Here is a 25,877-nt window from a genome sequence, read left to right on the forward strand (position 1 = left end):
GCTTCCTTCGATCCCCGGGACCCGCGGGTTGCCACCAGCGAAGGCAAGCTCGGGAAAACATCGTCCTGTGAAAAGGGCGCCGCCGCCAAGCAGCGTGGGACTCAGTGCATGTCACGTGACGTTGACATGAGCAAGATCCCGCCTACGATTTTAGCGGGCATATTTAAAGGGCCCCGCAATGTACTTTTTCCCTTCATTCACTTCTCATCTTTCACCAACCATTATATAAACCGTGCAAGTTTCGCACTAGAAGTCGTCTCGTCCCTGACTGATCGCCACGGTCTACCGGACGCCTGCAGCCTGCCCACAACGCCGCGCTACCCAATAGTAACGCCGGTCGAGGTTGAAGAACCAGGCGCCGCAACAACTGGTCGGCATCGGTGGGGCACGCTACCCTGGAGAACGCAACCGACGCGGCCAAGTGTGCGCATCAAAGCGTCTACGCTCTCAGCGTCGTAGACTCCCGAGGCGGCGAGTTAGCATCGGCAACCGTCAAGGCACGCAACCCAGAAACGTCTGAAGATCCGGCAATTGCTCTCGCCACTACCACATGCACAGATGCAGCGGTTATATTCGCCGACTCTCAGGCCGCCTGTAGAAACTTCTCGAGGGGCCACATCTCGGCCGATGCACTCAAGATGCTAAAAAAGACGAAGCACTCCGCTCCCATACGCCTGCGTAACGTGGGTACCCGGACACGAGGGACTAGAGGCGAACGAAGCGGCCCACGCAGCTGCCCGCGAGCACGTCAGCCGGGATCCCCTCTCCCCACGCGCTCTCCCCACGCGACAGAAGAGGCGGAGGCCGTACCCACCAACTATTCAGCCATATTACAACATTACAGGCTCGAGCGTCGAGTGCGCGCTCCACCACACCCTAAACTCGGCAGAGAAGAAAGCATGATCCTTAGACGCCTGCAAAGTAACACGTACACTCACGGAACGATAATGCATCGCCTCTACCCGACGCTCCACGGCTACCTCTGCCCACTCTGCAACGTACCCGATACTCTGGCACACTTGCTCCTGGAATGCCCGTGGTAGGAAGGCAGCGAAATGCAACCGGAAACGGGCGTAAAACGAGCACAAGAAGCAAACCACCTATTCGAAACGTGGGAGGCCAAGCTCGCGCTTGGCTCGTCCACCAAGAACGTCTCGTCCACCAAGAACACCTCGTCGCCAGGGCCAAGAGGGCAGTCGAAGCCAGTGGGTTCCTGGACTACGGAGCCTTCCCACCTTAGAATGATACCGGGCCTCGCTCGGGACACTGTTCCGAACAATAAACGTTTCTTTCTCTCTCTCCGTGCATTTAGACAAGTGTTCGAAATGATTTCGGAGTCCTCCACTACGGCATTTTAAAGGGTCAATAGACAGAAAGATTAATGCAGCTATATTAGTACATCATTTTTGTAGAAAGGCCACGTTTACTGTGCGAGCAGTCTCGACAAGCCTGAAAGGACGAAAAAATACCAAATAATGGTGGCGACGTCGCATAAAACTTCCCGCACCAGCTGGCCGCGACGTCTTGGATTTCGAAGGCCGTCTGCTCGCTCTTATAATTAACTTTTTATCGGTAAATATCGACTACGTTGTATTCTAAAGGAGCCAAAGGCTGAACTTGGCAAGTTTCAAGCACTTTTACTGCTTTTACTGCACTTTTACGAGAAAATGCTTTGAAATCCGTGACGTCACACAGACGTAAAGCCACTATGGTTTCGGCGGGAAATTCAAGAATTTCATGTTTAGCCTTCCTTTTCCGTACTAGTCTAATTTCACGACTTACCTTGTCCTTTAGTGTCCTCATACAATACCGAAAGGCCACTCTTACCGCGCGAGGAGTCTCGATAAGCCAGAAAAGACGATAAACACCCGTGTATTGCTCTAGGATATTAAACTCCGTAATATTTTTTAAAAGAAATTCAATGAAAACGACTGTAAACGTGCATTTCTACAAAATATGTTTTGCCTCTATAAAAACTCAGCAGAAATTCTAAAGGAATTCGACATCCATCTTCGAGAACAAGGTGTTCCATCGATCCGTGAATTTAATCAGTGATACAACAATAAGACTACAGTTGAACCTCAACATAACAATGTCGCTAAAATAGGAAATATACTTCGTTATATAGAAATTTCGTTGTACTGAAATTCGACCTCTTATGCAAATAAGTGCAGTCGCCAATCGATGTTTCTTTACACCGAAAGGGCCCACAGAATTTTCCGATTTCTGTTGGGCTGCTGAGCACGAGGTCGCCGGATCGAATCCCGGCCACGGCGGCCGCATTTCGGTGGGGGCGAAATGCGAAAACACCCGTGTACTTAGATTTAGGTGTACGTTAAAGAACCCCAGGTGGTCAAAATTTCCGGAGTCCTCCACTACGGCGTGCCTCATAATTAGAAAGTGATTTTGGCACGTAAAACCCCATAATTTAACCTTTAATTTTCCGATTTGTCGGGCAATCGAAAAAGGCACATTTGAATGAAAAAAATAATTTTGATAAATTTGGAAGTAGGCGACGAAAAATACGATTTGATGCCATGTAAGTACGTCGACGATATCTTCTCGGCACTACGAATTAAGCGAAGCCAGTCACGCTTTCGCGTGAACTCCGCCCCCGCAGCTGATAGCGTCGCCCGCACTGGGTCGATGCTATCGGGAAAAGTGCCGGCAGCGAGAAGCGAATGCTTCGTGTGCCTCTCGCTCAAACGGGTCACCGAAACTCTAGATTACCCAACCTCCAATAATAAACTCGCGGTAATACATGCAGCTGACATGATGCCACGCCGTCTCGGCACGCCCACTCTTGGCACACGCGGCAGATTATCTCTAAAGCAGGCTACGTATGCGCTCAGCCGCGCTTACAGTCCTGCGCAGCCACGGCCGAGACGCACGCAAAGTTAACCTCCATTCCGCCCCCCTCGCGCGCGCTTGAACACGTTACCACGAGCTCGCTCCCCTCCCCCTCTTTACCTATGCTCGCGCGGGAAGGCGGCACTCGTGAAGCCACCATCATTCTTGTCTCACCCTCGCGCACTTTCGCTCGCACCTAAAGCACACAGTGCGCGGGCCATGATAGGATTTTATCGCACTTGCACTTCATACGGAACATGATGCGGCTACGGCGGTCGCTCTTGTCGCGCCGCGCGCGATATGAGAGGTGAGTTTGCAAGTAGCCGCTTGTGATTCAATCATTTGATTATCTGCCGTCCGCGTAAGTTTCAATTTACTGTCTCTGAATTCGTTTGCGGAAGCAGTGAAATTTCGTTATACTGAAATCGCATACGCCCTTCGTTAAATTGAGGTTCTAAAGACATGGTGTTATATGGACAAGGTTTAATAAAAAATTAAATACTTCGTTATATCGATCATTTCGTTACACTGAAGTTCGTTAGATCGAGGTTTAACTGTAGATACCTGGAGTTCAACCAGCGAAGGCAGGTTCACCTCCTCACAAAACATTGTATCCGATCGCAAAACTGCTCGACCAATGTGTGGGAAAGCGTTTCTTGGTGAGTGAAGGATCATATTTACACTTCGTCTACACATAGTGACATGCATGCTTTAAAAAATGTCACTTTCTTTTACTCAATTTTAAGACATTCTGTTTGACGGAAATGAAAGCCGAGTCATAACCTGGTTACTTCTGGATTACAATTCGTGCATTGCATTCATCGCAATTATCTTCTGCAGAGCATTTTGGGATTTCCGTATACTTCAATAGTTTAAACTTTGCACGCGTTTGTCAAATCCGGTCGTAAAAACAGCGCTACTGTATGCGTATGTGCGAGCTAGAGGCGTGCAAAATCCATTTTCTCACTACAGTCCAGTTAGTTCTCTCTCTGGTAACACATTCGCGAAAAATGGTGTTTCAGCTCCTGTTTTCAGCTTTCAGCCGCTAGAGGCGCTATTTGTTGATTTGTAGAATTTCTGCTCTCGGTACTGCACATTTTCTCATGCGATCTGGGGCAAAAGCTTGGTCGATATCTTGCGTCGTCTTAGTGCTTGACATAAACAACACACGAAACACAGTGATGTGACGGTCCACAGGCTTGTGTGCTTCTTGAAGCACACAAGGTTGGCATCGCTGTGCAAGACAGACAGTTGTTTTCACATGTACATAATATATCAAGAAATGTTTGCGCAGACACCTCGTGCGGGTGAATGTTATTTTTGTGATGGATGGCTGTGAAAGGCCGTTCGATGAGCACTGATGTATCGGAGCCTGACAGGCCCAAAATGCCCCGGAAGATGGCTGGGGCGTCCTCTTGCGACATCGCACAGGCCCTAGTAGCCGAGGCTACGTTGTCGATGCATTCGCTGTCGGCACCGTTGGCGGCAACGTGGGGATGCCACCTTGGCGTATCTCAGCAGCCAGCTTGGACTTCTTCATCTCCCAGAACTCCATTTGCGACCGGAGCACACTCATCTGGAGCTCATGCTGGACCTTGTGGTACTGTATCTGGCGGCGCACTTTTTCTTTCTGGAGTTCCACCAGGTCTTGCTCCCACTTGCGTTTGCGGAAGTTGTTGACGAACTCGGCAGTCGCGTCTTGAGCTTCGTGTGGCTGGTGGCTGCCGTCAGTGGCGCCGTCCTGAGTGCTGCTGCCGGACAGGACGGGCTGGAACGCACGGCTGCCCAGCGAGTGCGGCGCGCACTCGGCAGCCTCGCTCAGCATCTCCGCCTTGACCGGCTGCGTCTTGTCACCCTTGGCAACCGGCGGCCCGTCGCCCGATGACTCTTCCTCTAGCTCCGTGATCACCATGCTGCAAAGGAGAAACCACGCCGTTCGCTTCACCGCGGCCCCGACCATGCTCAAACGTGGGCCTCACATTTACATGGTTCGGTTGCCACACTCCACATGCGATTTGTGGAAAGCGCATTCACGATGGACAATGTGCCCACACAAAGCGTAGTCGGTTTTTATTTTTAATGCGGCTGACTGATGGCGAGATGATCTGTTGCATGCTGATACGTTTGCGCTCATTTGCATTTTCGTGAATACTTAACGAAATTAATTGTCTCGTGCATTCGCACTTGTAGCATTGACGAAATTCATACGACAGCGTCGTCGGTGTCCCCTGCTATACCCATTCGTGTCATAGCTGTTGCCCTTCAAAATACTATAAATTACCAAGATGACAGTTTAGATAAAATACGTGTGCATTTTTAAGTATGTTTCGTCACTTCATACTCATGGTTTTCTTTTCGTGTCTTTTCAGTCCAAATCTCAAATGCTAAATTCCAACGGCAGCAACGGGAAATGGCTCTATAGTCAATCAGCTTTACTTCCGATGAAAACTAGGGAAGGGTGTGCCCGCCGTTATTCTATTCTATATGCACCCATTTTATATGCGGCAGCGATTATACCCCAGTGAGACGGGCAAATTTAGCGACACTTCGAGTTAGCGTACTTCGCCGCTATAGTGTCACTTGCAGGCTGTAAGACTGTAAAGGTTTAGTGACACTTGCTGTGGAGTGCGCTTGCTAGCGAGTCTGTTGCAGGAACTCACTTCGCTGCGTTGAGGTGTGTCGCCTCGATAGCCATGCGTCGAAAAAAAAAATAATAAATGATCACAGCAGAGTGGACACTAATTCTAAGACCACTCTTTTGATATTTCAAACCACATTTTTTTATTTCAAATGTTATGAGCGTCTTAGTGACATGAGCGAGGCAAAAAAAAAAAAAAAAAGCTTGAGACGTTCATTTACGACGCATTCCGTCATTTTGACCCTGTGGATTTTGGATACCTTCCTTGCTTGTATTGGCTCAAAACAAACAGGCGTGTTAATAAGATTACAGTATTTCTATTTTTCATTGCGGAGGTTCTTGCACATAAGCGTCTTCTCGTATAAAACATTGACGGTTCCTAAACCTCAATCCCGAATGACACTTCGTTTTGCCGCCTAGCACCACCTCGCCGAAATGACACTCAGCGAGGCACAGTGCACTCGCTCGAAGAGGCAATAAATTTGCTCGTCTGAGTTGCGTATAAGCCTCGCGATCTGAGAGGCCCACGTGAAGGGGCTGGTAAAAACACCACCGCCTATCTGCTGCCTCCAGTGCGTACATTCGGTAGTCAGAGGGCGGTGCCGCAGTCATCGGACTAGCGGGCAAAAATGCGCACCCGCTAATGGCGGCTCGTCCTACACAACCAACCGCTAATAAGTCTACATGGTTGTCGTAAATAAACTGGAACTATTAACGCAAAACGGCACGAACTACACAAGAAAGATACAGGGACATACCGTCCTTTTTAAGCATATTACTAGTTATTAGCGCTCTTTTCCGTCCTTAAACTTTACCGCAAATAACCTTGCTCTTCTGGTAGCCCTTTCAGCGCTTGTCCGTGTATCTTCCCTTACAAATATTTTATAGAAAGTCTATAGACGTTTATAGACTGTCTATAGACTTTCTATAAAAAAATTTTAGGGGTTTCTTGTGTAGTTCGGGCCGTTTAGCGCTGTCAATAGTTTCAGTATGGAATACCAACGTGCCCAATTATCGTCCTTTTGAATCGTAAATAACGGCCTGAATCGTGCAGGATGCCAGTGAATAGCATTTTAACATCATTTTCCAAATCCTGTAGGCTTTCATGGGCATATTTAGTACCTTAAGTGCAAAAAAAAAAAAAATGATCATGCCAATGCTTTGTGCAGCGCTGAATAATACGGAGTTACTATTATATTCCCGCAACCCTAGGCCCCCCCCGCAGAAAAAAAAAAAATGTGCCCACTGGCTGTGGTGCTTTACACTTTGACATAAGCTTCACCCGATCCCGATCTCTGTATACGTGTTTTATATAATAGAGGGTTCGCGCAAATGTTTGCTAAAAAGAGGCAGTCCTGTAACAGCGTGCTTCAGTCTTACCTGGACACTTCGTCGATATATCCGCCAGCGTTCGGTGGCTCAGCGAGAGAGGGCACATCTGCCGCGGCGAGGCCGTTCGCGCATTCCAGGGACGCCGGAAAATCCTCGCAGACTATGGACAAGGCCAGCTGGTAGGCCGGTGCCAAGTCTGACAGATTACCTGCAGCGACGCCAACAAAATGCCACTCAGCCAGACGCCGGCTGACGCGTAGGAAGTATAAGACACTGGATAAGCGACCTCTTGTCGCCTGCTGCTCTTCCTGGCATACGACCAGCGCAGTTACTGCGGACGCGCTTGCAATTACATATGGCAAAAAAAAAAAGAAGGAACGACATGGAAGTGCAGCTGTAACGTAGCACAAGACATAGAGTGCTAATAAAGAGGATGAAGAAAGCATATCATGAGCCAAAAGTAGCCCTCGCATTCCTGCTTTATTTTATTTTTCTCGGCGCTCGAGAAAAACGCGGTACACTGTTTTCGTTTTTGTTTATTTCTCTATTTGTTTGTTTGTTCGTCCTTGACTCTACAAGTACTCGGTCCCACTTAAAGTATTATTGAAACGACATTGGCGACCTTTCATTTTTTTTACGTTAAATGGAGATCCTGGACTTCGAAACCAAAGAAAAACGTACGGCAAGCTGAAGAAAAAGATACTAACAATATCGCACGGCCCGACGTAGCGTAACGGACTATCGAGCGAGCCGGAGCGAGAGCCAAAACTTCGCGATGACTTGCTCCCGCACGTGTCCGCCTTCTGCATCATGACGTCACGACACGTGCACCTGTTGGGAAACATACGCAAAACTAGATCGTAGAAAAAAAAATTATAATAAATTCTTTAGGGACGCTGGTGCTTGTCGATATTTCGATTTCCGCGAGTTCCTAGGTCGAGAAGATTCACTGAACGCAAAAGTAAAAAGAAAAAAAAGTAGAAAACGTCATGTCAGTAGGCCTTCAAGAAATAAGCCCTCTTGCAAGCGACAGAATATACGAAATGACACTGGCAAAGCAAAGCTGTAATCACACGGGCAATATGCACACGTGATCGTATCAACTTAAATCCATACCGGATCGCTTCTGGATGTTGAGCGCGGCCTTCTTGGCCAGCATGATCGTCTTCTCCCACTTGCGCTTCAGCTGGTCCATGGTCTTCCTGGTGTGCGGCGTGAAGCAGCGCGCGTTCACCACGTCGGTGATCTCGATCCAGCATTCGCGCTTCTGCAGGTTGGTCACGCTCTCCGAGGCCTTGGCGCGCAGAATGTCCTTCCGCTTCCAGTACTCGGTGATCAGCACCAGCAGGTCGTTCTCCGTCCAGCTGGGCGTCTTAGGTTCCAAGCTCTCCATACACCTGTAAGCCCGCACACGAGCAGCAAAACTTCTTACCTTTAAGGCACGGGCAAGCAAGCGATACGAAGTGTGTGCGCGCACACTTTGTGATAACCCAGAAAGTATCACTTATTTAACAAAAACTCCAAAAAACGCAATGAACGGTCCAAAATTGTAAATGCAAAGATACGAAATGCCAAAACAAAGAGAAAATGACGAGAGATTCCGCACACCGTTCTTTTAGTGTCGCAACGATGTCGAAGCTTGTTACGGTCGATCTATTTCACTGGCCTGTAGTTCGGGCACGGTTACGCCTGGCGTGCTGGCGTTTCCGGCACCACCGTGCCTTTGACGTCACTTTGAAAGGATCCAGAAATGAGCCAAGCGTGTGCAGGGTTTAGCAAATATTAAACGATCTCGTTCTAAATTACTAGAATCTAGTATTTAAATAAGAATAAAGCTGCATATTAAGATAAAATATAAGAAATACATATCGATGAGCTTGCTATATTTGAAGAAAATAGACTACGCAAAAGGCGACATTAGTAATATATCGCCTTATTCATACACGAAACCATTCCCAAAACGTTTACCATTCCTATAAACATTTGAAATGCCCAAAATGAGTCTTACCACTATAACGAAACCTTGCGGGAATATGCCGTCGCGGTGAATGTCATACGCGGTCACCGCAATGCGGCGCATTACGCGAGCTTACCGCAGCGTCTCAGAGCTTGAACACCGTGTTGACAAGAACGATGAAGCCCTCACACTTTTGAGTGTCTGCAATCACCATTGTCCTCAATCGTCAGGGTCACTAGCATGGAACTACATCAAAATGAGATAGTTCGCACATACTTAAATTATCTTCCCGCCGTTTCAAAGGCAGACATCCTGGAACTATGCTATACCTCCAGCTGTATGACTTCACCTCCCACAAGTAATAACCAATCAATCAATCAATGATTTATTTACCGCACGCAGGAACAGCCCTAAGGTCTGAGTGCTGGAGCACGCATACATACAAAAAGATGTGGTTGATCCCTCTTTCATAGTAATCAGCTGAACACGAAAGTGAAACGTGTGTACACAGAAGCTGTTGCATGTTTGCTTCGTGACATCACGGTCCGCTGCAGCGAAAGACGCACGATTTTGGGGTCGGCAACCGTGTTGCAGGTTTGCTTGGCGCGCGGCGCCCTGTTGGCGAGTCGCTTCGGCGAGGGTACGAGCATTTTGCTCCGGCTCCATAGTGTCTTGGGCAGCCAGTTGAGTCGAGACGCGCTCAGCTTCAGGAATGCGAGCGGTAGAGTTCGCAGCGCGCGCCGCGAACACGCGAAGCAGTTCTGCTTCACCCTGGCGTGTCTCTCGCCGGATCAAAGCGAAATTCGCCCGTCGACATCGTTGCCTTTCTGCGCCGAGTAGCGCAGCAGTTTTCTTAGTTGGTGCCATTGCAAACGATGCAGTAGGCGGGGTGTAAGCAATGCTGATGCATGTTGAAGCTGCACTCCGTAAGCAACGAGGCGTCATAGGCTGATCGGACGCGAAAAACAAACCACGTGCGGAAACTGTGTTGTCACCTCAGCAGAAGGCCTACACGGCCTACACATAGGCCGATCTCGCTGCACTCCTTCGGCAACGAGGCGCCACACGCTAATCGGACGCGAAAGACAAAGCACGTGCGAAACCTGCGTCGTCACCTTAGTAGAAGGCCTACACCACCTAAGGTCCCTTTATGAGCGTTTCTAAAAAAAAGCAAAAGCCGATCTAGGGACTTTAACACCGCCTACACATAAGCCGGCTTACGCCCGCTACACCGTGTTGGAGCCTCCGCTGCGCTGTCACTGTCGGCGTTCATTAGTGTCACGATGCAGTACTTCGCTTCCCCGCTCCTAGATGGAGGCGCCATCCCTGTCAAGGGAGAGCATATTAACGCGAAGCTTTCTTTGCCTCTTCCTTCGACTTTCCCACTGCTACTGCTGCTGCTGTGGGCTGCTGTGGACTGCTGCTGTCGCGCACACCGCGTCGGGGGTGGTTCAGAGCGTGTATATAGATGACAGGCGCGAGTCAGAGAGGAAAGGCGACGGGAGAAACTCATTTTCACCCCAGCGCGTCGAATGTGCACAATACCCTCTGGAGCTCCCTGGCCGTCGCCAATTAGCCGCTTGACAGCTGTAATTATACGTGACTCCCCTCAGAATCATTGCAGCAATTGCAGCGCTTCCCTTTCTACTAACGTGCAAGGCCAGAGGGGACACAGATAGAACTGTAGAGAGGAGAAGGAGAGGGAGGAGAAGAGGCAGTTCTCATATAAGAGAGGGTAGAGAGAAGAAAGAGAGGGAGGAGAATAGGCAGTTCTCATATAAGAGAGGGTAGGGAGGTGACGTGAGAAGGCAAGGAAACCCCACTACTATACGACAGCGGTTGCGGGGAAACAGGTTAAGCTTAAGTTCAAGGTACGGTACAGTACGTTGCTGCTATTTCTGAAAAATAAACATCATGCAAATATGTCAAGCGGGCAACTTACGCAGGGCGTGCAGAAGCAAAGCCGCATTAATTAAAGCACACCGCAGGGTACAGGAGACATTACGGATGCGGTCGACCGTCAAATCAACACTTCTGTGCTGTGCCCGCTGCGTTAGCTTTGCAGCTATGGCATTGCTAGAGGTCGTGGATTTGATCCCAATCGCGGCAGCCGACTTTCAACGGGGGCAGAATAGAAAACACACGTGCACTTAGATTTTGGGACACGTTAAAGAACATCACGGTGTCAAAATTAATCCAGAGTCTGCCACTATGGCGTGCGTCATAATCCGAGTGTGGTTTTGACACCTACAGCCCCATAATCCAATTCAAGCTTAATACTTCTACATAATGCGATGTGCCATGTGAGGCAATGACTATGCTCGACCTTCTCAGACGTTATGAAATATGGCGCTCAACAACGCCTCAAGAAAACACCTCTCCCAGTGTGTTCTGTGTACTACGTAGACAAGCAGCAGTGCTGCACGCAAGGTAACGTTTAACATCAACTCACCACTCTCGTGTTAGCCTAAACGTTGAAGAAATTAAGCTTTAGCCGTCAACATCACCGCTAATTATCGTCAATCAAAGCATCCAGCGCGTAAAGCTTCGCATACATCGATTCCCACAGTGCGTGGGATCTGCATCATTTTTTACGCGTTCGCGCCGATGTCACATTCGTTAAAGGAAATTGATGGTGGATCCCGGCATAAAACACTTTCGTATTAAAAAAGAAACTACAAGGGAAAATATAAGTAAGAAAGTTGCATACGAAACACTTACGAAAATAAGAATGTACAGAAAACAAAGCGCAAGGTAAATAGAAAAGAAAGCAGTAGAAAGGCAGTTGAAGAATGTGTGAAACTATGACACAACGCAAAGCTCGGAAAACGAACAATGACAGTGAGTTATGAAAAATGTCGAGATCATGAAAATAAGTGTTATAAAGACTCAGGATTCTGTAGACGGTTGAGTGCTGGCGATTATAGGCAGGAACATGGAAAGGTCTATGATCTCTGGTGATCTTGCGCGGAATACGAAACGTCAAACAGCTGAGGAGTTCGGGGCAAGTGAGGATACCGTGAAGGAGTTTAAAAAGAAACAGAATGTCAGCGCGATTACGTCGGCAGCGAAGTAAGGGCAATGACAATAATCCAACAGTTCTAGAACAAGTTCCAGTGTTCGTGTTAGCAAAGCGGTGATGATATCTGCTTAGAAACGTTTTCTGGGCCGATCTATAATGTCACTGCTGGATATAGACATGCCATTCCAGACGACCGATGCGTATTCCAGTTGAGCAAGACAGATTGTTATGTACAACTTGCGGGACGGCGTAGAAAAATGGAATTCCCTCGATAGTCTGCAATCAGAGCCAAGAGGGCGCATACATCACATTGCAAAGCGTTTAGTGTGAGCAGAAAAATGTAAGGTTGTGTCAAAAAGTACACCGAGACCATTGATCTCTCAAACCTTGCACAATGGTACACAATCTACAGAATAAGAAAAAGAAATGCTCGCTGCTTTGAGTGTGAAAGTCGCGACTTTAGTCTTAGCAGCATTCAAGGTGAGGTTACTATCTCTGCACCATTCAAAAAAAAAAAAAAAAAAGCAAGTCCGTTGTCTGCAACTTGTGACGTATGGACAACTCCTATTCCCTGTACCGAAACAAATGATACCTCTCTAACTGAAATAACAGCTGCGCCCTCTTGAGCATACTTATTGCATCTAAAGAATAAAAAAAGAAAGTCATGTGTTTGTTGACTTATAGAAGCATCGTTCTCATTCATTCTCTTCGTGGAGCTTATAAGAAACTTTTTAAAATTGACATCATGAAAACTTAAGATAAAAAGCTTATAACGCTGCAGCCCCCCAGCAATAACATAAGTCATAAGCAAAAAAAGTTAAAAAAAAAAATAACTTCAATCGAATCTAATATAATCAAATATAATCCGCTACACTTTTCTCAATTCTGAAGTTCGCATAGGAGAGCTGTCGTTCCCATCGATGTATTGAAATGTAACTTTTCTGTTTTAAGCGTTTGTACCCTTTTTAAGAACGATAAACAATAGTTACGGAGCAGTTTGTAGGTACCCCCGGCCACCACCAGCCGAGGAATAAATTAAATAAATAAATAAATAATGAGAGATTTTTATAATCGCAAACCCGACACCAGGTAAGATATATACAGGGTGTTTCATCGAACACTCAATTTTTTTTTTTTTATTGCATGTGGCAGATACTACAATTTTAGTACATGAGCTGGTCTACTCTAAGAGGCGGACATTATTTGCACAAAAATTGTGATTTAATAGTTACCTTATCGCGCATATTTCAATTCATAAATTCTAGTGGGTGAGACTACCATGCCTATCCACTTGAAAAGAATTCTGTGGACGACACCATTTACGAGATATGCGCCGTCAAACTTGCGGTAAAAATGCACTGTCGTTCCACACACTTTCTTAACAGAACGTCGTTTTATGCAATGAAGCACAAAAGTAGCTGGAACGCCAATGAATCTCTCCACAAAGTTCGTGAATTAATATACCGAAACTGGTGTCATCCTGAGAACTCGTTCTAAGTGGATTCGCCCTGCGAACTCCCCGGCTAGAAGTTGTAAATTGCAACATGTGCCATAATGGAACTAGTTAAAACGTTAATTAGTGAATTTCTGTTAATTCGTCGATTATGCATTTCAGTTTCTTGTGCAAGTAATGTCCGCCTCATCGAGTTTACCAGCTCATGGACAAGAATTGTGCTATCTGCCACAGGGAATTTTTAAAATATTTTAGAAGTGTTCGCTGAAACACCCGGCATAAAAAAAAGCTGATTTTATCAAGAACCAATTGTCTTCCGGTTGCTAGGCGGGCTCCTCGCAAGCGTTCCACACGCGCTATTTTAGTGTGGGTTACAATATGCATCGAACATCGAATCCTTGCCAGTGTTTCGCGTCCATTCTGCTCGATCTTTACATTTTTTTCTTTATTTAAAAACACGCTACCCGTCCCTCCTACACTCGCAAAAAGCAAGCAACGATCCCAAGCGGGAGCAAAGTGAAGACCTTACCCCTTGTATCGATCTCAGTGCTTGAAACCTCGCCGTGCTCTTGCTTGAGGCAGACGGCAATAATGTACCGTTTCTGCGCTTCATTATGACACTCTAAAGCAGAGAACGCGATAGTAATACTAATGTCAGAACTACCCGTTCACTCTCAACTTTGGCTTCTCCACCAATAACAACTCACCGCTGAGTACCAGTAGGGAAAGAGAGCTATTTAGAGAAAGCTCGAGAACAGAGAAGAGGCTCAAAGGATGATGACTCACCTGAGTGCCGAGCTGGTTTTCCGAGAGATGAACAGGCAAGAAAGAAAGCACAGAAATAATAAAGTGAGATCATTCCGGTCTCAAAAAAAAAAAAAAAAAAAGAGAGAGAAAGAAGAGAGAGAGAGCAAAAAAGCAGATACAAGAAGCTTCAGTTTGACGAAACCAATAAGAATAAGATGTGACAACCAGTCGACAAAAGAAGTAATACACTGCACTCGTTTGCCGTACTGTTTCATATACGGTCGCACTTGGCGCGAAAGTTTACTAACGCTCGCCGCAAGACTAAAAAAAATTCACTACGTAAAGGCAGTAGCGTCAGAGCTGTTAAGGAAGAGCCGTCATATGCAGCGCTTATAATTAAACCCTGTTACTTACTCAATCTCTCACACAATGTGAGCTTGAAAAAGGTAGGGAGTGAGAAAAAGGAGAATAGAGAGAGAAACGGAAAGAAGCTAAGCACGAAGAGCAAGAGGAGGGTGGGACCTACGGGCGCATCTAGCCTAGCGGAGGCATGACACTAACTGCTCCGCCCGAGCGCACCGACGAGTAAGGCAGTGTAACTAAACTAACTACACAGGTTGTGTCGAGGGCTGCTTATAGATCTCGCTTAGCCATCTATTCCACAAGATTTCACACTCATTTTTTTTTTTTCACAAGTGATCTACTATTTCGACGCGTTCCTTGCACAAACTCAACCTCCACCATTGTAGCTGTTTTGAATTAAGCGCGGCATAGAAGCGACCAGACGATAGTTCTCCACAGGTTCACGTTGTGGCACAACTACTTTGAACAGCCCGGTCGTCGATACTGCGTGCAGCAAAATGCAAGGTCTGGCAAGATTAGTTTAGTCCAGAAGAGCATAAACATGCCCTCCGCAATGCATTATGCCTTCTGACAAGCGTAACGTACTGCTCGTGCACTACTTCGGTAACGTATTAACATCAATTATATTGCATCGCAGCAAGCCCCCCCCCCTCCCTCCCTCCCTCCCACCATGCCATCCTCCCTCCCCCATGTTCACACGACGACGAATAAGCTCAGTAAAAAATGCTTTGCAATATTCTGTGTACATCAATGGGTGCATTTGCTGAATCCATGAAGCATCGTAGTAGGCTGCAAAGAGCGAGCCTTTCAGTACAATTGTTCGTATCGTACCGATGGACCAAGCAACGGGCGTAACAGCCAATGTTTCCAAAGGCAGCAGTCTTGACATTTTGGCAACCTTCTGGCTCAATTCAGCGGCATTAACCTTAGTTTGGCAACAAAATTTTAAATTTGATGATCAGCGATTTATTCAGTGATAATTCCTGTCAAATTGGGGATAGTTTACCGACCACTACAAACTAGAGCCACAAACAGCACCACTTTGAGCATAATTTCAGAATCCGAAGAGATGTAAGCAAAACTTCATCGCGCTTCGCACTCTCGGGAGTCACACACTGTGCTGAGCCTCTGAGATAGCCGGTGTAGCGCAACCAACTCGGAGGCGCTGCTCTGCGCCGTTCATTGAATATGAAGCTCCCTAGGGAGGTTCATCATGAAACTATTATATGTCCACTGCAGTACGAAGCCCTCTCCCAGGAAAGAGCGGAAGATGCAGCGGAACGAAAGGCTACATATATTTAAGTGAAACAGGGGAGCATCAACACTTCTCAACACACTATTCTACATGCATTCGAGAGAGAACGACTCAATTATACGAAAAGCACAAACTCACACATTACTCACTCCACACTATATTCATTAACAGGGACCTAGGCTACCCCACATGCAAACACTGCGAGGTACGTCCATCAAATAAACACACCTCGTGGGAGTGCCCCACCAACTCCATCATCAGAAAGCCAATATACTTTCGAAACTACCAAGCAGCCAGCGTCCCGGCAGCTGGGAGAAGTGGACCACCCCCCCCCACGAAAATTTGAAAAACAATGGTGGCCACTCCTGGTGCAGCACGTCAAAAACGTCTTGGGCCAGGAGTCCCGGACTGGGGCTTCAGTTCCTTGGGGAAAAATAAATATTATTTCTCTCCCAACGATCGCCAATTGCACCAGTTTTGCGTCAGCTGGCACCATCCAATGCCCGCAAATTCCCAAATTCCATTGCGTCACATAATTCTCCGTCGTCCTCGATTGCACTTTCGATTCTCTTGGCATCCATTCTGTAACTTTAATAGGCCACCGGTTATCGACGCTACGCATCACACGGCTAGAGCTTTTTTTTCTCTTAATGTCAACTAGATTATCGGCTATCTCCGTTTGTTCTCTGATCCACACCATCCTCTTCTTGTCTCTTAACGTTACGCCTAACATTTTTCTTTCCATCGCACTTTGCGCGGTGCTTAACTTGTTCTTGAGCTTCTTTGTTAACCTCCAAATTTCTGCCTCATATGTTAGCACCTGTAAAATCCAACGACTGTACACCTTTCTTTTCAACAATAGTTGTAAGCTCCCATTAAGGATTTGGTGATGACCGCCGTATGCCCTCCAACCCATTTTTATTCTTCTGCAAGTTTTTTTCTCATGACCAGGGTCCTTTGTGAGTAACTGACCCAGATCATCGACTATGCCACGTATATAAGCAACTCGACATCTCGGCATGCCTCTAGTGGGCACGTCGGCTGGCCGCCTGTCACAGTTACGACCAACCCGTTACTTAACTTGATGCAGGTTAGTAACAAACATTCTACAGTCAAATCTCGCGATCTCTGCTTTATCCAGTTCACGTGACCCAACAGAGTGTGTTTGTGTTACCTGCATGTGCGCAATATAGTGCTGTCGTTGCTGAAACTTTGAGGCGACATAGAATCCAATCCAGGCCCGTCTACCAAACAATTATTAAAGGAACTTCTTGAGGACCAAAAGACTATGCATAAACGATTAGATGAGATAGAGTTGAAACTCAAGAAGGTTGAAACCAGGCACGTACCCAGGGTAACTTTCCCGTGCAAATGAGGGGTGGGGGTGCACCTTTACTAGTACAAATGCGAATAATGCCCACCGTTCGCCATAAAGACGCGTAAACCCGCAAAAGAGAAATGAAACAAGGTGTGTCTCACAGGTACGCCTGCGAGATACATCTTGACAAACAAAGAACCACCTCAAATGGACTCGCGCAGGAAAGAAGCGCAGGAGGCACACTGCCAAGAACAAGTAAACAAGCGAAAGTGTAAAATAACGATTTCTAGTAGCGTTTAATGAATAAACTCTGGAAGAATTATAGAGAAACATATATTTGCGGAACAATCACAGGTTCTTTTGGAACCCTCGTTTACTGCTCTACGAAGTGCCAAAACGAACTCGTAAGTTGCGTAACGATGCGTGTCCGCCAGTCCCGTACTACCGCGCAGGGCGCAGGACGCTGCGGTTCTAGACGTACTGCGTCCACCGCGAAAGGTTAGAAAAACACCCACATAAGCACAGCAGAGAGAGAGAGAGAGAGAGAGCAAATGATAAATGAAAGGTAGGGAGGTTAACCAGTACTGAGCCCGGTTGGCTACCCTACACTGGGGAAAGGGAAAAGGGGACGGAAAGATTAAAAGAAAAGTCCACTGGGGATATCGTTCGGTCACTCAGTCGGGATCCCAGACGCTGACTCAATCAGGTAGATTTCAGCTATCGCAGCAGCGCTTTTGTGGCCTTTTGTAGCTGCGATATGCGAGGCCATGGTCCCAAGATCTTGTTCAAGGTGAGCGGTTTTCTATTAAACTGATTGAGAGCTGTGCAGAGGTCATGTCTTTCATTTTCAAAAGATGGGCATTAGCACAGTAGATGTTCTATAGTTTCCTCGACACCACAGGCCTCGCACTCGGCGCTATCAGCCATTCCAATCAAAAACGTATATGCTTTGGTGAATGCGACGCCCAAGCGGAAGCGGCACAGCATTGTTTCCTCATTAAGCGGAAGCTCTGGTAACAGCCGCAGTTGCATAGATGGATCGGGGGAATGCAATCGATGTTGGATGAATTCAGGCGTGTACCGTTTCTCCAATGTCATACGGTGCGCTAGCTTGCTTAAGTGTTGGGCTGCGTTAGTCCGCCATAAGGGTACAGAAACAAGGGTTGCTCCATCGTGTGCTTTCCTAGCAGCTTCGTTATAAGCACAGCAGAGAAGTGGCTACGTCAGGCGGCTCGACTGAACTACGGAAGCGTCATTCAAATCACACGGAATCATTCTCCACTTCAGGCGGCGTTTTCTCTACTTTTCAAATAAAAAGATCTTGATCTATAAATATTTTCACAAGCAATGGTCAAATTTGTTAATTTCCGCTTTTCCTTCCTGTTTTGCGGTTGCTTCGGCGCTCTCCCTTAGTAGATCGCTTAATTTCTCAACTCCTTGAGACTCTCGTTTCCAGTTGGCATTTTGCATGAAAAGTGCTGTACCAATAGGGGAAAACGAGACGAGGTAACGGGTGACATTCATATTGCTTATCAGTTTAACGGTTATTGCAGGGTTTCATGATGGACGCTGTTTCGCATGATTTTATTTTCCACCTTATCTCCGAGGATCTATCTGCCAGCACCGCGGCGAGCCGTCACTCGAGGAAATAATGAATGAAAAGGAAAAGTTAAACGCAACTGGAGTTTTCTCCGGCCGCAACTCGTTCCACGAGCATACACACCAGCTCACTACCAACTGAATCCTTTTCCTGTCCCTGGATCAGTCTAAACAAAGGAGGTTGAAACGAAGCAACAGCGATGCGCGTGACCGTTGAATAGATGGTGACAACTGAATGCAGCTCGAGTTAATCGCGCGGGCACCGAATCGATGACAAAACTGGCCTTCACACCCCAGGAGATGCCGATAACTACCGCCATCCAAAAGGAGAGAAAAGGGCAGCAAAATGTTAAGCGCCGAATAACTGTCGAGTCTCAATATTTGATTTGGCGGCGCTTTAGGAATGTGTGTGAGGAGTGGTGGCGTGGGAGGGGGTATGCAGCTTAATTTTTTTTTTTGGGGGGGGGGACCCCCCCCCTTCTTCCTTGGGTACGTGCCTGGTTAAAACATCAGTGTCAGTCGTTAAGGAACTGGAGACCAAATTATCCAGCCTCGAAAAAAACTGTTCAGGGACTGGAAAAAAGGTTATCGAGTTTTGAAGACAAAAGTAGGCGAAACAATCTGCTGGTTTTTGGAATCCCTGAAAGATCGGAGGAAACACAGGGCTCACTTCAATCAATCGTAGTTAAGATTTGTTCAAAAATAATCTCGGTGTAGAGGTGAATTCTGTGGAAAGATTGCATAGGGTAGGAGGCACGCAGCCAAATAAATCAAAGCCGCTAATTTTAATATTCACAGACAACCGGGAAAAAAGAACTGCGCTGAAAAGCTGTTTTAAGGTAAAAGCAACTGCTTTTTTGTGTGTCACAGGACTTCTCGGCAGCCACCAGGCAAATCCGGAAGAACTTATCGGCTTGTGCGTCCGATAGTAGAAAAGTACTCGCCAAGGTGAAACTAACATACGACAACATTAGAATTGATAACCAAATGTATGAATGGGACTATCTTCATAAGAAAATGGTTCCACAAGGTCGATCCAAATAGGACGCGAAGCTTCGGGCGAAAAGCGATTCAGAACGAACTGTCACCGACGTCAGCGAGGGTGGTTATGGGAGCAGCGATTGAAGTGCTACTATGTTTGAAGGGAATAAGCATTGGGAAAGAAAAAGCATTTTTTTTTTAGTTGAAGGGAAACGCAGATTCGCTCAACAAAAGTAAAATTCCTAATCAATTTTATATATGCGTGACGACTAAAGAAAAGTCAACTCCATTAAGGCGAAGGTTTCTTTGCCTCTTCCTTTTAATTTCCAATAGCTGGTGCTGCTCTGTGGCTGCTGCTGTCTGGCACAACGCGGCGGGTGGGGGGGGGGGGGGGTCAGAGCGTGTGTATACATGACAGGCGCGAGTCAGAGAGGACCGGCGACGCTCGTTTGGACCCCACTGCGTCCAATGAGCACAATGCCGTAATGGGCGTCGCCACATTAGCCTCTTGACAGCTGTAATTATCTGTGACCACCCTCAAAGGCATTGCAGAAACTGCAGTGCTTCCCTTTCTGCTAACGTACGAGTCCTGAGGAGACGTAGATAGAACTGTAGAGAGGAGAGAGAAGAGGCCGAACCTCTACGAGGGCGGGGAGGGGGGGATTACGTCAGAAGGCAAGGAAACCCTCCTACTATACGACAGCGCTTGCGGGGAGACTGGATAAGCTTAAGTTCAAGGCACGGTACAGTAGGTTGCTGCTATTTCGGAAAAATAAACACCTTGCAAATATGTCAAGCGGACAGATTACGCAGGGCGTGCAGAAGCAGAGCCGCATTAATTAAAGCGCACTGCAGGGTCCAGGCTACACTACAGAAGCGGTCTAACGTCAAATCAACACTTCTGTGTCCTTCGCGGTAGATTTGCGACTACAGCATTGCTAGAGGTCGCGGATTTGATCCCCACCGCGGCAGCCGCATTTCGACGGGGGCGAAGTAAAAAACGCTCATGCACTTAGATTTAGGGACACGTTAAGAGAACACACCATGGTGTCAAAATTAATCCGGACTCCGCCACTACGGCGTGCCTCATAATCGGATTGTGGTTTTGGCATGTACAGTCTCATAACCCAATTCAAGTTTAATACTTGTGCCACGATGCGATGTGCCATGTGAGGCAATGACAATGCTCAACCCTCTCAGAGGTTATGAATAAAAAAAATATCGACAGCCGCGACGTCCCATTGACGTATCAGCGCGGAAGTTTCGGCACGAAATTAAAGAAAGAAGAAACATTTACCTCCATTTTCTCATCTAATAATGAACCCATTACCGCGAAATAAAATAGAAAAAAGACGTTTGTAGAAAACGCAGTACGAGAACTAACTGATTTAGTTTTCTCTTTAGCGTCCTCTTAACGATCACATTGCGCACAATCTTTCTTTTGATGATGATGTTGCGCTACTAAGCACGAGGTCGCGGCATGAAATCGCGGCCGCATTTCCAGGGGGGCGAAATGCAAAAACGCCCGTGACCCGTGCATTGGGGGAGAGTTAAAGATCCCCTGGTATAGTGTGCACTCATTGAATGCTCGCTACCGTGAGACTGGAAAATCAGAAAGTTGATTTCTCTTTCTTGATCGGGTAACAAACATTCTGCTCCTAATTACACACCCTTTATCACTCGTCGTTATTTCGTTAAAACGAACACTCTCTATTCACGCGACACCTCTTTAGGGGGGGGGAGGGGGCAATGTAAATATACTTGGTAGTGAAGCTGCCACAGAAGCCCATACGTTCAAAACATGGCGGTTCATAGAGTGCCTCGATGTCCTCGCCCGCCGCTCCGACAAGGTGGAGACAACCGCGGCGTCTACTACGGCGATGGGCATGTATAGCGGATGCCGTAGTGGACGCATTTGATAGGCGCCGTAGGCACGCGTTGCCGGCGCTCGTATGTATCCGCCATTCGCGTGCCCAACGCACTAGTAGACGCTGCGGTTTTCTCCACCCTGTACGGAGCGGCGGGCAAGGAGAACATCGAGGCACCCTAGCGGTTCATGGGGCTTAGCGCCACCTGTGTGACGACAGAGCACTTCCGGCGGAAGGAAAAAAATATTGTGAAGCTATATCCGTTAAAAACATAAGTAACATCATGTTGTTCTCAAAGGCGCGAAATTTGTTTTCGTGGCCTGTCATTATAGAGCTGTATATTCAAATGCCGGCCATTCGACATGATGGGCGTTTCGAGTTTACAGCGCGGAAAGCGATGCAGCAGATGGACAGCCGTACGGGTGTCGAAATTGCATCCCTGCACGGGACCTACTTTCTTTGCAGACCGGCGAAAGATTTGGGTTAGAGTGCTGGTCCCATCGCCAGACGCCAAGCGCGTCGGCCATCGCAGCCACATGAAAGCAGTTAAACTAAAGAATTACCTGGCGGTCGTAACTTACTACTTTTGAGTGAACAGGTTAGAAAACGATGAAACTACCCACGCCACCACATTTGACAAACGTCGACAAGCAAAACAACACAACGTGTGAGGAGGGCGTATTGTAACAGGTGAACTTTACGACCGCGCCTTTCTGCCCACTTCAAGAGCTGCAATGCATTGCAAGTGCGCTGAAAAGTCATTTATTGACAATAGATCACGCGCTATAGAGTTGTTCTTTTTTTTCTCACCACACGTATATAAAATTGATTTTGCTTTTTATTTTCGTTGATTTAATCAAACTGAGTCTCGTAAAACGTCTTTTTTTTTTCCAAATGTCTATTCCCTCCTCAGATAATCGCGCTTCAATCGCTGCTCCCATAACCACCTTTGCTGATAACGGTGACAATTTGTTCTGAACCACTTTTCGCCCAAAGCTTCGCGACCTATTTGGATCGACCTTGGGAGGGGCGTCTATATTGTTCCGCCATAAATACGTTGTTTACGCTAAATATGTCCGTGTGAAACAGCTAATTTCATTCACCGGCAAGCTTCATTTCTTATTATTATTAACTGCACATGGATGAGAATGGCCGTTATTCTGGACAAATTATTAGCTCAGTGTGTCCCTTCTACATTTTCCCGATGCTTTCTCCAGGGTTTGTCGCAAGCTTCTACTGCATAAACTAAGTTGCCTTAACCTTGACGCATAAATTATGGCGGGTGCAAAACTTTCTTTTCAACCGTTCTCAGTTCGTCTCGGATAATCATTCTGCCTTGCGCTGACTTTCTAGTAAGAATTCGAAAACATAATAATAATAATAATAATACAGTTAAAACTCGACCTAACGAAACCGGATTTTACGAAGTTCCCGATCTAACAAACCAATTTCCATTCCCTGGTAGGTACCCATAGGGTTCAATGTTGTCATCAAACCGTACTAACGAAACTTGGCCGAACTCGATTTAACGGAGTTTTTTCCTGAAATAAATGAGTGAACAAGCGGTAATTTCTATCTAATTTTGACAAAGACGGGTTTTTCTTCGAGCGTGCGCTCTAAAGCTATCGCGTTAAAACATCTAGGTGCCCTATAGTGACGGCCCTAGCTTCATTTTGACGAGGCTGCACGCCGCGCCCATGCACGCAATAGCGGACGCGACACCGCCTCGGTAGGGGCGGCGGTGGTTGCTTTCGTTATTTCATGGTTTATGCGACAGATGGCTGGATTACCCGCAAATACAATGCCGTGGTAGCTTTTGCGTGTCGCTATACGCTGCAATGTTAGATTGCGAAGGACCGAAAAATCAATTTCTTGACTTTCCAAACTTGCCGATTTAACGAAATAATTCGAGCGTCGTCATCGCTTCATTAAATCGAGTTTCAACTCTAATATAAAGTGGACAAATTCCCAACATCTGCCTTAGTAATCATCCACCGGATATACATGCCGAGACTCATTTCCTTTTATTATCCGTATTAATGAAGACTTGCCACAGCGTTTCTTCCGATATTTATTTATCGGCCAAATACTGCTTAATATTTCCTGAAATAACTTCCGACTATTAACGTGAAAGCATCGGGTTCGGTTATTCTTTATCAGGCACGAACAGTGCTAAGGACGAGGACAATGTGAGGACATTAGACAGGAGCGTAGCAGGGGCCACATGTGCGCTCCCACCACCCCAATTTCTACTAGGCTGTGGCCTGTGCAGCCGCGATTGCTTGCGCTGAAAGCCATGCTGAAGACTAACACGCTTCACTAAATTAGCCTTGATTGGCAATTACGACTATGCGAACTGCTCCACAACCTTCAAATGATGAGAATCTCATCTTCGGTTATTCGACTATATGCCAAACCTTATCTCCGTACGTCTTAAGCCTGAACGAGTACGTACGATTAAAAGTATGCATTTTAAAGTGTTGCACTATAGCATGACGTTACGGACATTCTTAGTCGGTTATTTAGGACATTGCTACTTTTTTCAAAGTGCGCAAAGAAGTAAACAAAGAACTAGGCAATTCTGAGCTTGCATAACATATCTAAATCATAAAGGCCAGTCTGTCAGCAAATACTCAAAAGTAGGTGCGCTGCCCTTCGATTAATGCCTATATAATTCACATAAGTTTTGTGAGTGTACACTGTTTCATATTCTTAAAGGAAGAGGCCAGGACACCAATCAGAAAAGAATTTAAAATCGTTTGTTACGTTTCGTCACCCCCACGGGAACCTTTTTCACAATATGATTGTGAACAAGTCTCCCGTGGGGAAGCCTAAACGTTACGATTTTAAATCCTTTTCTGGTTGGTTTCCAGACCACTTCCTTTAAGAATGAATAATCCCGACCCGACGGGCTTCCGTCACACAGTCGCCTTCATCCAGTTTCATACTTTGCAGGCAACGATGCGGAAGCCACGCGAGTAGTGCGGTCTTAGTGTAACTTCGCGCGTTTTGCAGTGCGTTTTGTTTTTGATACGTGACGTCTTCTGCGGAATAACTACTTCATATATTAGAACTGCAACTTGTGGACGTAGCGTTGGGTCAAATTTGGAACTACATATTATATGTGCACCTTTGCGGATTCCAGTATACGACGTGCGATGTCTTCGTCGCCCGCGCTAGCAGTGCATTATGGCCGCTGACTGGAGAAACGTATCGCTCCGCTCTTTCGGGGGTAAATAGACTCATATCTGTGACGTCTCTTATTTAACAAATAGGTCATATTTTGCGATATAGAGGAATGAGACAATGTTGCATCACATTACATGACGCATATACCTATAGCCTTCTTTCATATGTGACGCACTATTTTTAGCAGCGAAGGCGGCCAGTGCGTGAGAAGTCTATCTGGCTTTCGTAACGTTGCCTGCTATGTATGAAACGGGACTATAGTTCCGGTAACATTCAGTTCATCTGGACATCACTACGGCACGCTGGCTGAGAAGCAGCCAACTAGCGTTCATCAAGTGAACGTTCTCAAGTGAGCTGCAATCAATGCTACGCGAGAGGCACGGTGTCCTTTCGCAGAATTCTGTACGTTGGAGCTCTGTAATCAATTTACGATAGCCACAACTTGCTCGTGTACTCAATACGGAAACGTGTGGTCGCAGTGCCTGTGCTGAACACGTGTCCCCCCAACGATTAAGTTGGGACTGCATCTAAAGGAATTGTCAATTTTATGAGACATTTGTTACCTGTTGTCGGCGGACCACTAGATACGCTAGCAAGACGAGCCACCGAGCAGTATCCACGCATGCTCTACACTGAAGCGTAGCTTCTCCAGAACAACGCGAGTACCGCGAAACAAGCGAAGCTTTCTACTTGAGTGGCCCTACAGTCAGGAACGCCTACGAGCGCGTTAATGAGCTTCGCCTTAAGCAGACAAAATGAAAAGAAACGGAAAAGAAACGTAAACTACTGCTATCGAGACAAACAATGAGGATAGACGCACGACGCACACACCACTGCTTACAAATGTTCGTCTCGCGCCCTCTAGCGCCGCGAGGAGAAAGCCAAAGCGGCTACAACTACTGGAAAGCGGCCATGGCGCGCGCGCACACACGCTCGCGCCTGACCACAGCCCGTTATAGCAGCCAAGGCCGCCAAGGCGCGTAAAGTGACAACATTGCGTTCACAGCCACGCGTGGTACTTACTTCTCGATGTGGTAGTACATGTAGCCGCCCTTGTCACTGCGCTTGAGAACGCGCCGCTCCGCGAGCGGCGAGTCAGTCGCTTCGTCGGCAGACTCCAGCTTGAAAGCGCTGTCGCCTAGCAGAGCCGCACCGCAATCTCCCCCAGCGCGAACAGGCAGCAGCAGCACTTTTCCACCCTCGTCTCTACCGCCCTGCCCACCAGCCTGGCTGGGAAGCCCCTTTCCCAAGCAACCTGGCCGTGCCCTCCCTGCCACCCATCCCCCCTCGTCTCTTCTCTTTGGC

General features: G+C 47.0%; 1 protein-coding gene across 2 annotated transcripts; it reads right to left on the bottom strand.

Moving 5' to 3' along the window:
• Positions 1 to 2,026: 2,026 nt before the first annotated feature.
• Positions 2,027 to 25,832, bottom strand: LOC126547130 (uncharacterized). 2 transcript variants are annotated; one of them, XM_050195005.3, is made up of 5 exons: positions 25,596 to 25,832; positions 14,039 to 14,050; positions 7,937 to 8,217; positions 6,869 to 7,028; positions 2,027 to 4,763 (listed from the first exon to the last, which is right to left on the bottom strand). In XM_050195005.3, the coding sequence occupies exons 1-5, from the start codon at positions 25,613 to 25,615 to the stop codon at positions 4,298 to 4,300; spliced, it is 939 nt and encodes a 312-aa protein (XP_050050962.1). In that variant the 5' UTR covers positions 25,616 to 25,832; the 3' UTR covers positions 2,027 to 4,297. The 2 variants fall into 2 exon arrangements, with proteins under 2 accessions (XP_050050962.1, XP_050050963.1); XM_050195006.3 differs by lacking the exon at positions 14,039 to 14,050 and having other exon boundaries at positions 25,596 to 25,831.
• Positions 25,833 to 25,877: the final 45 nt, after the last annotated feature.

This window comes from Dermacentor andersoni, chromosome 1 (genome assembly GCF_023375885.2).
Source record: "Dermacentor andersoni chromosome 1, qqDerAnde1_hic_scaffold, whole genome shotgun sequence".
NCBI lineage: Eukaryota > Metazoa > Arthropoda > Arachnida > Ixodida > Ixodidae > Dermacentor > Dermacentor andersoni.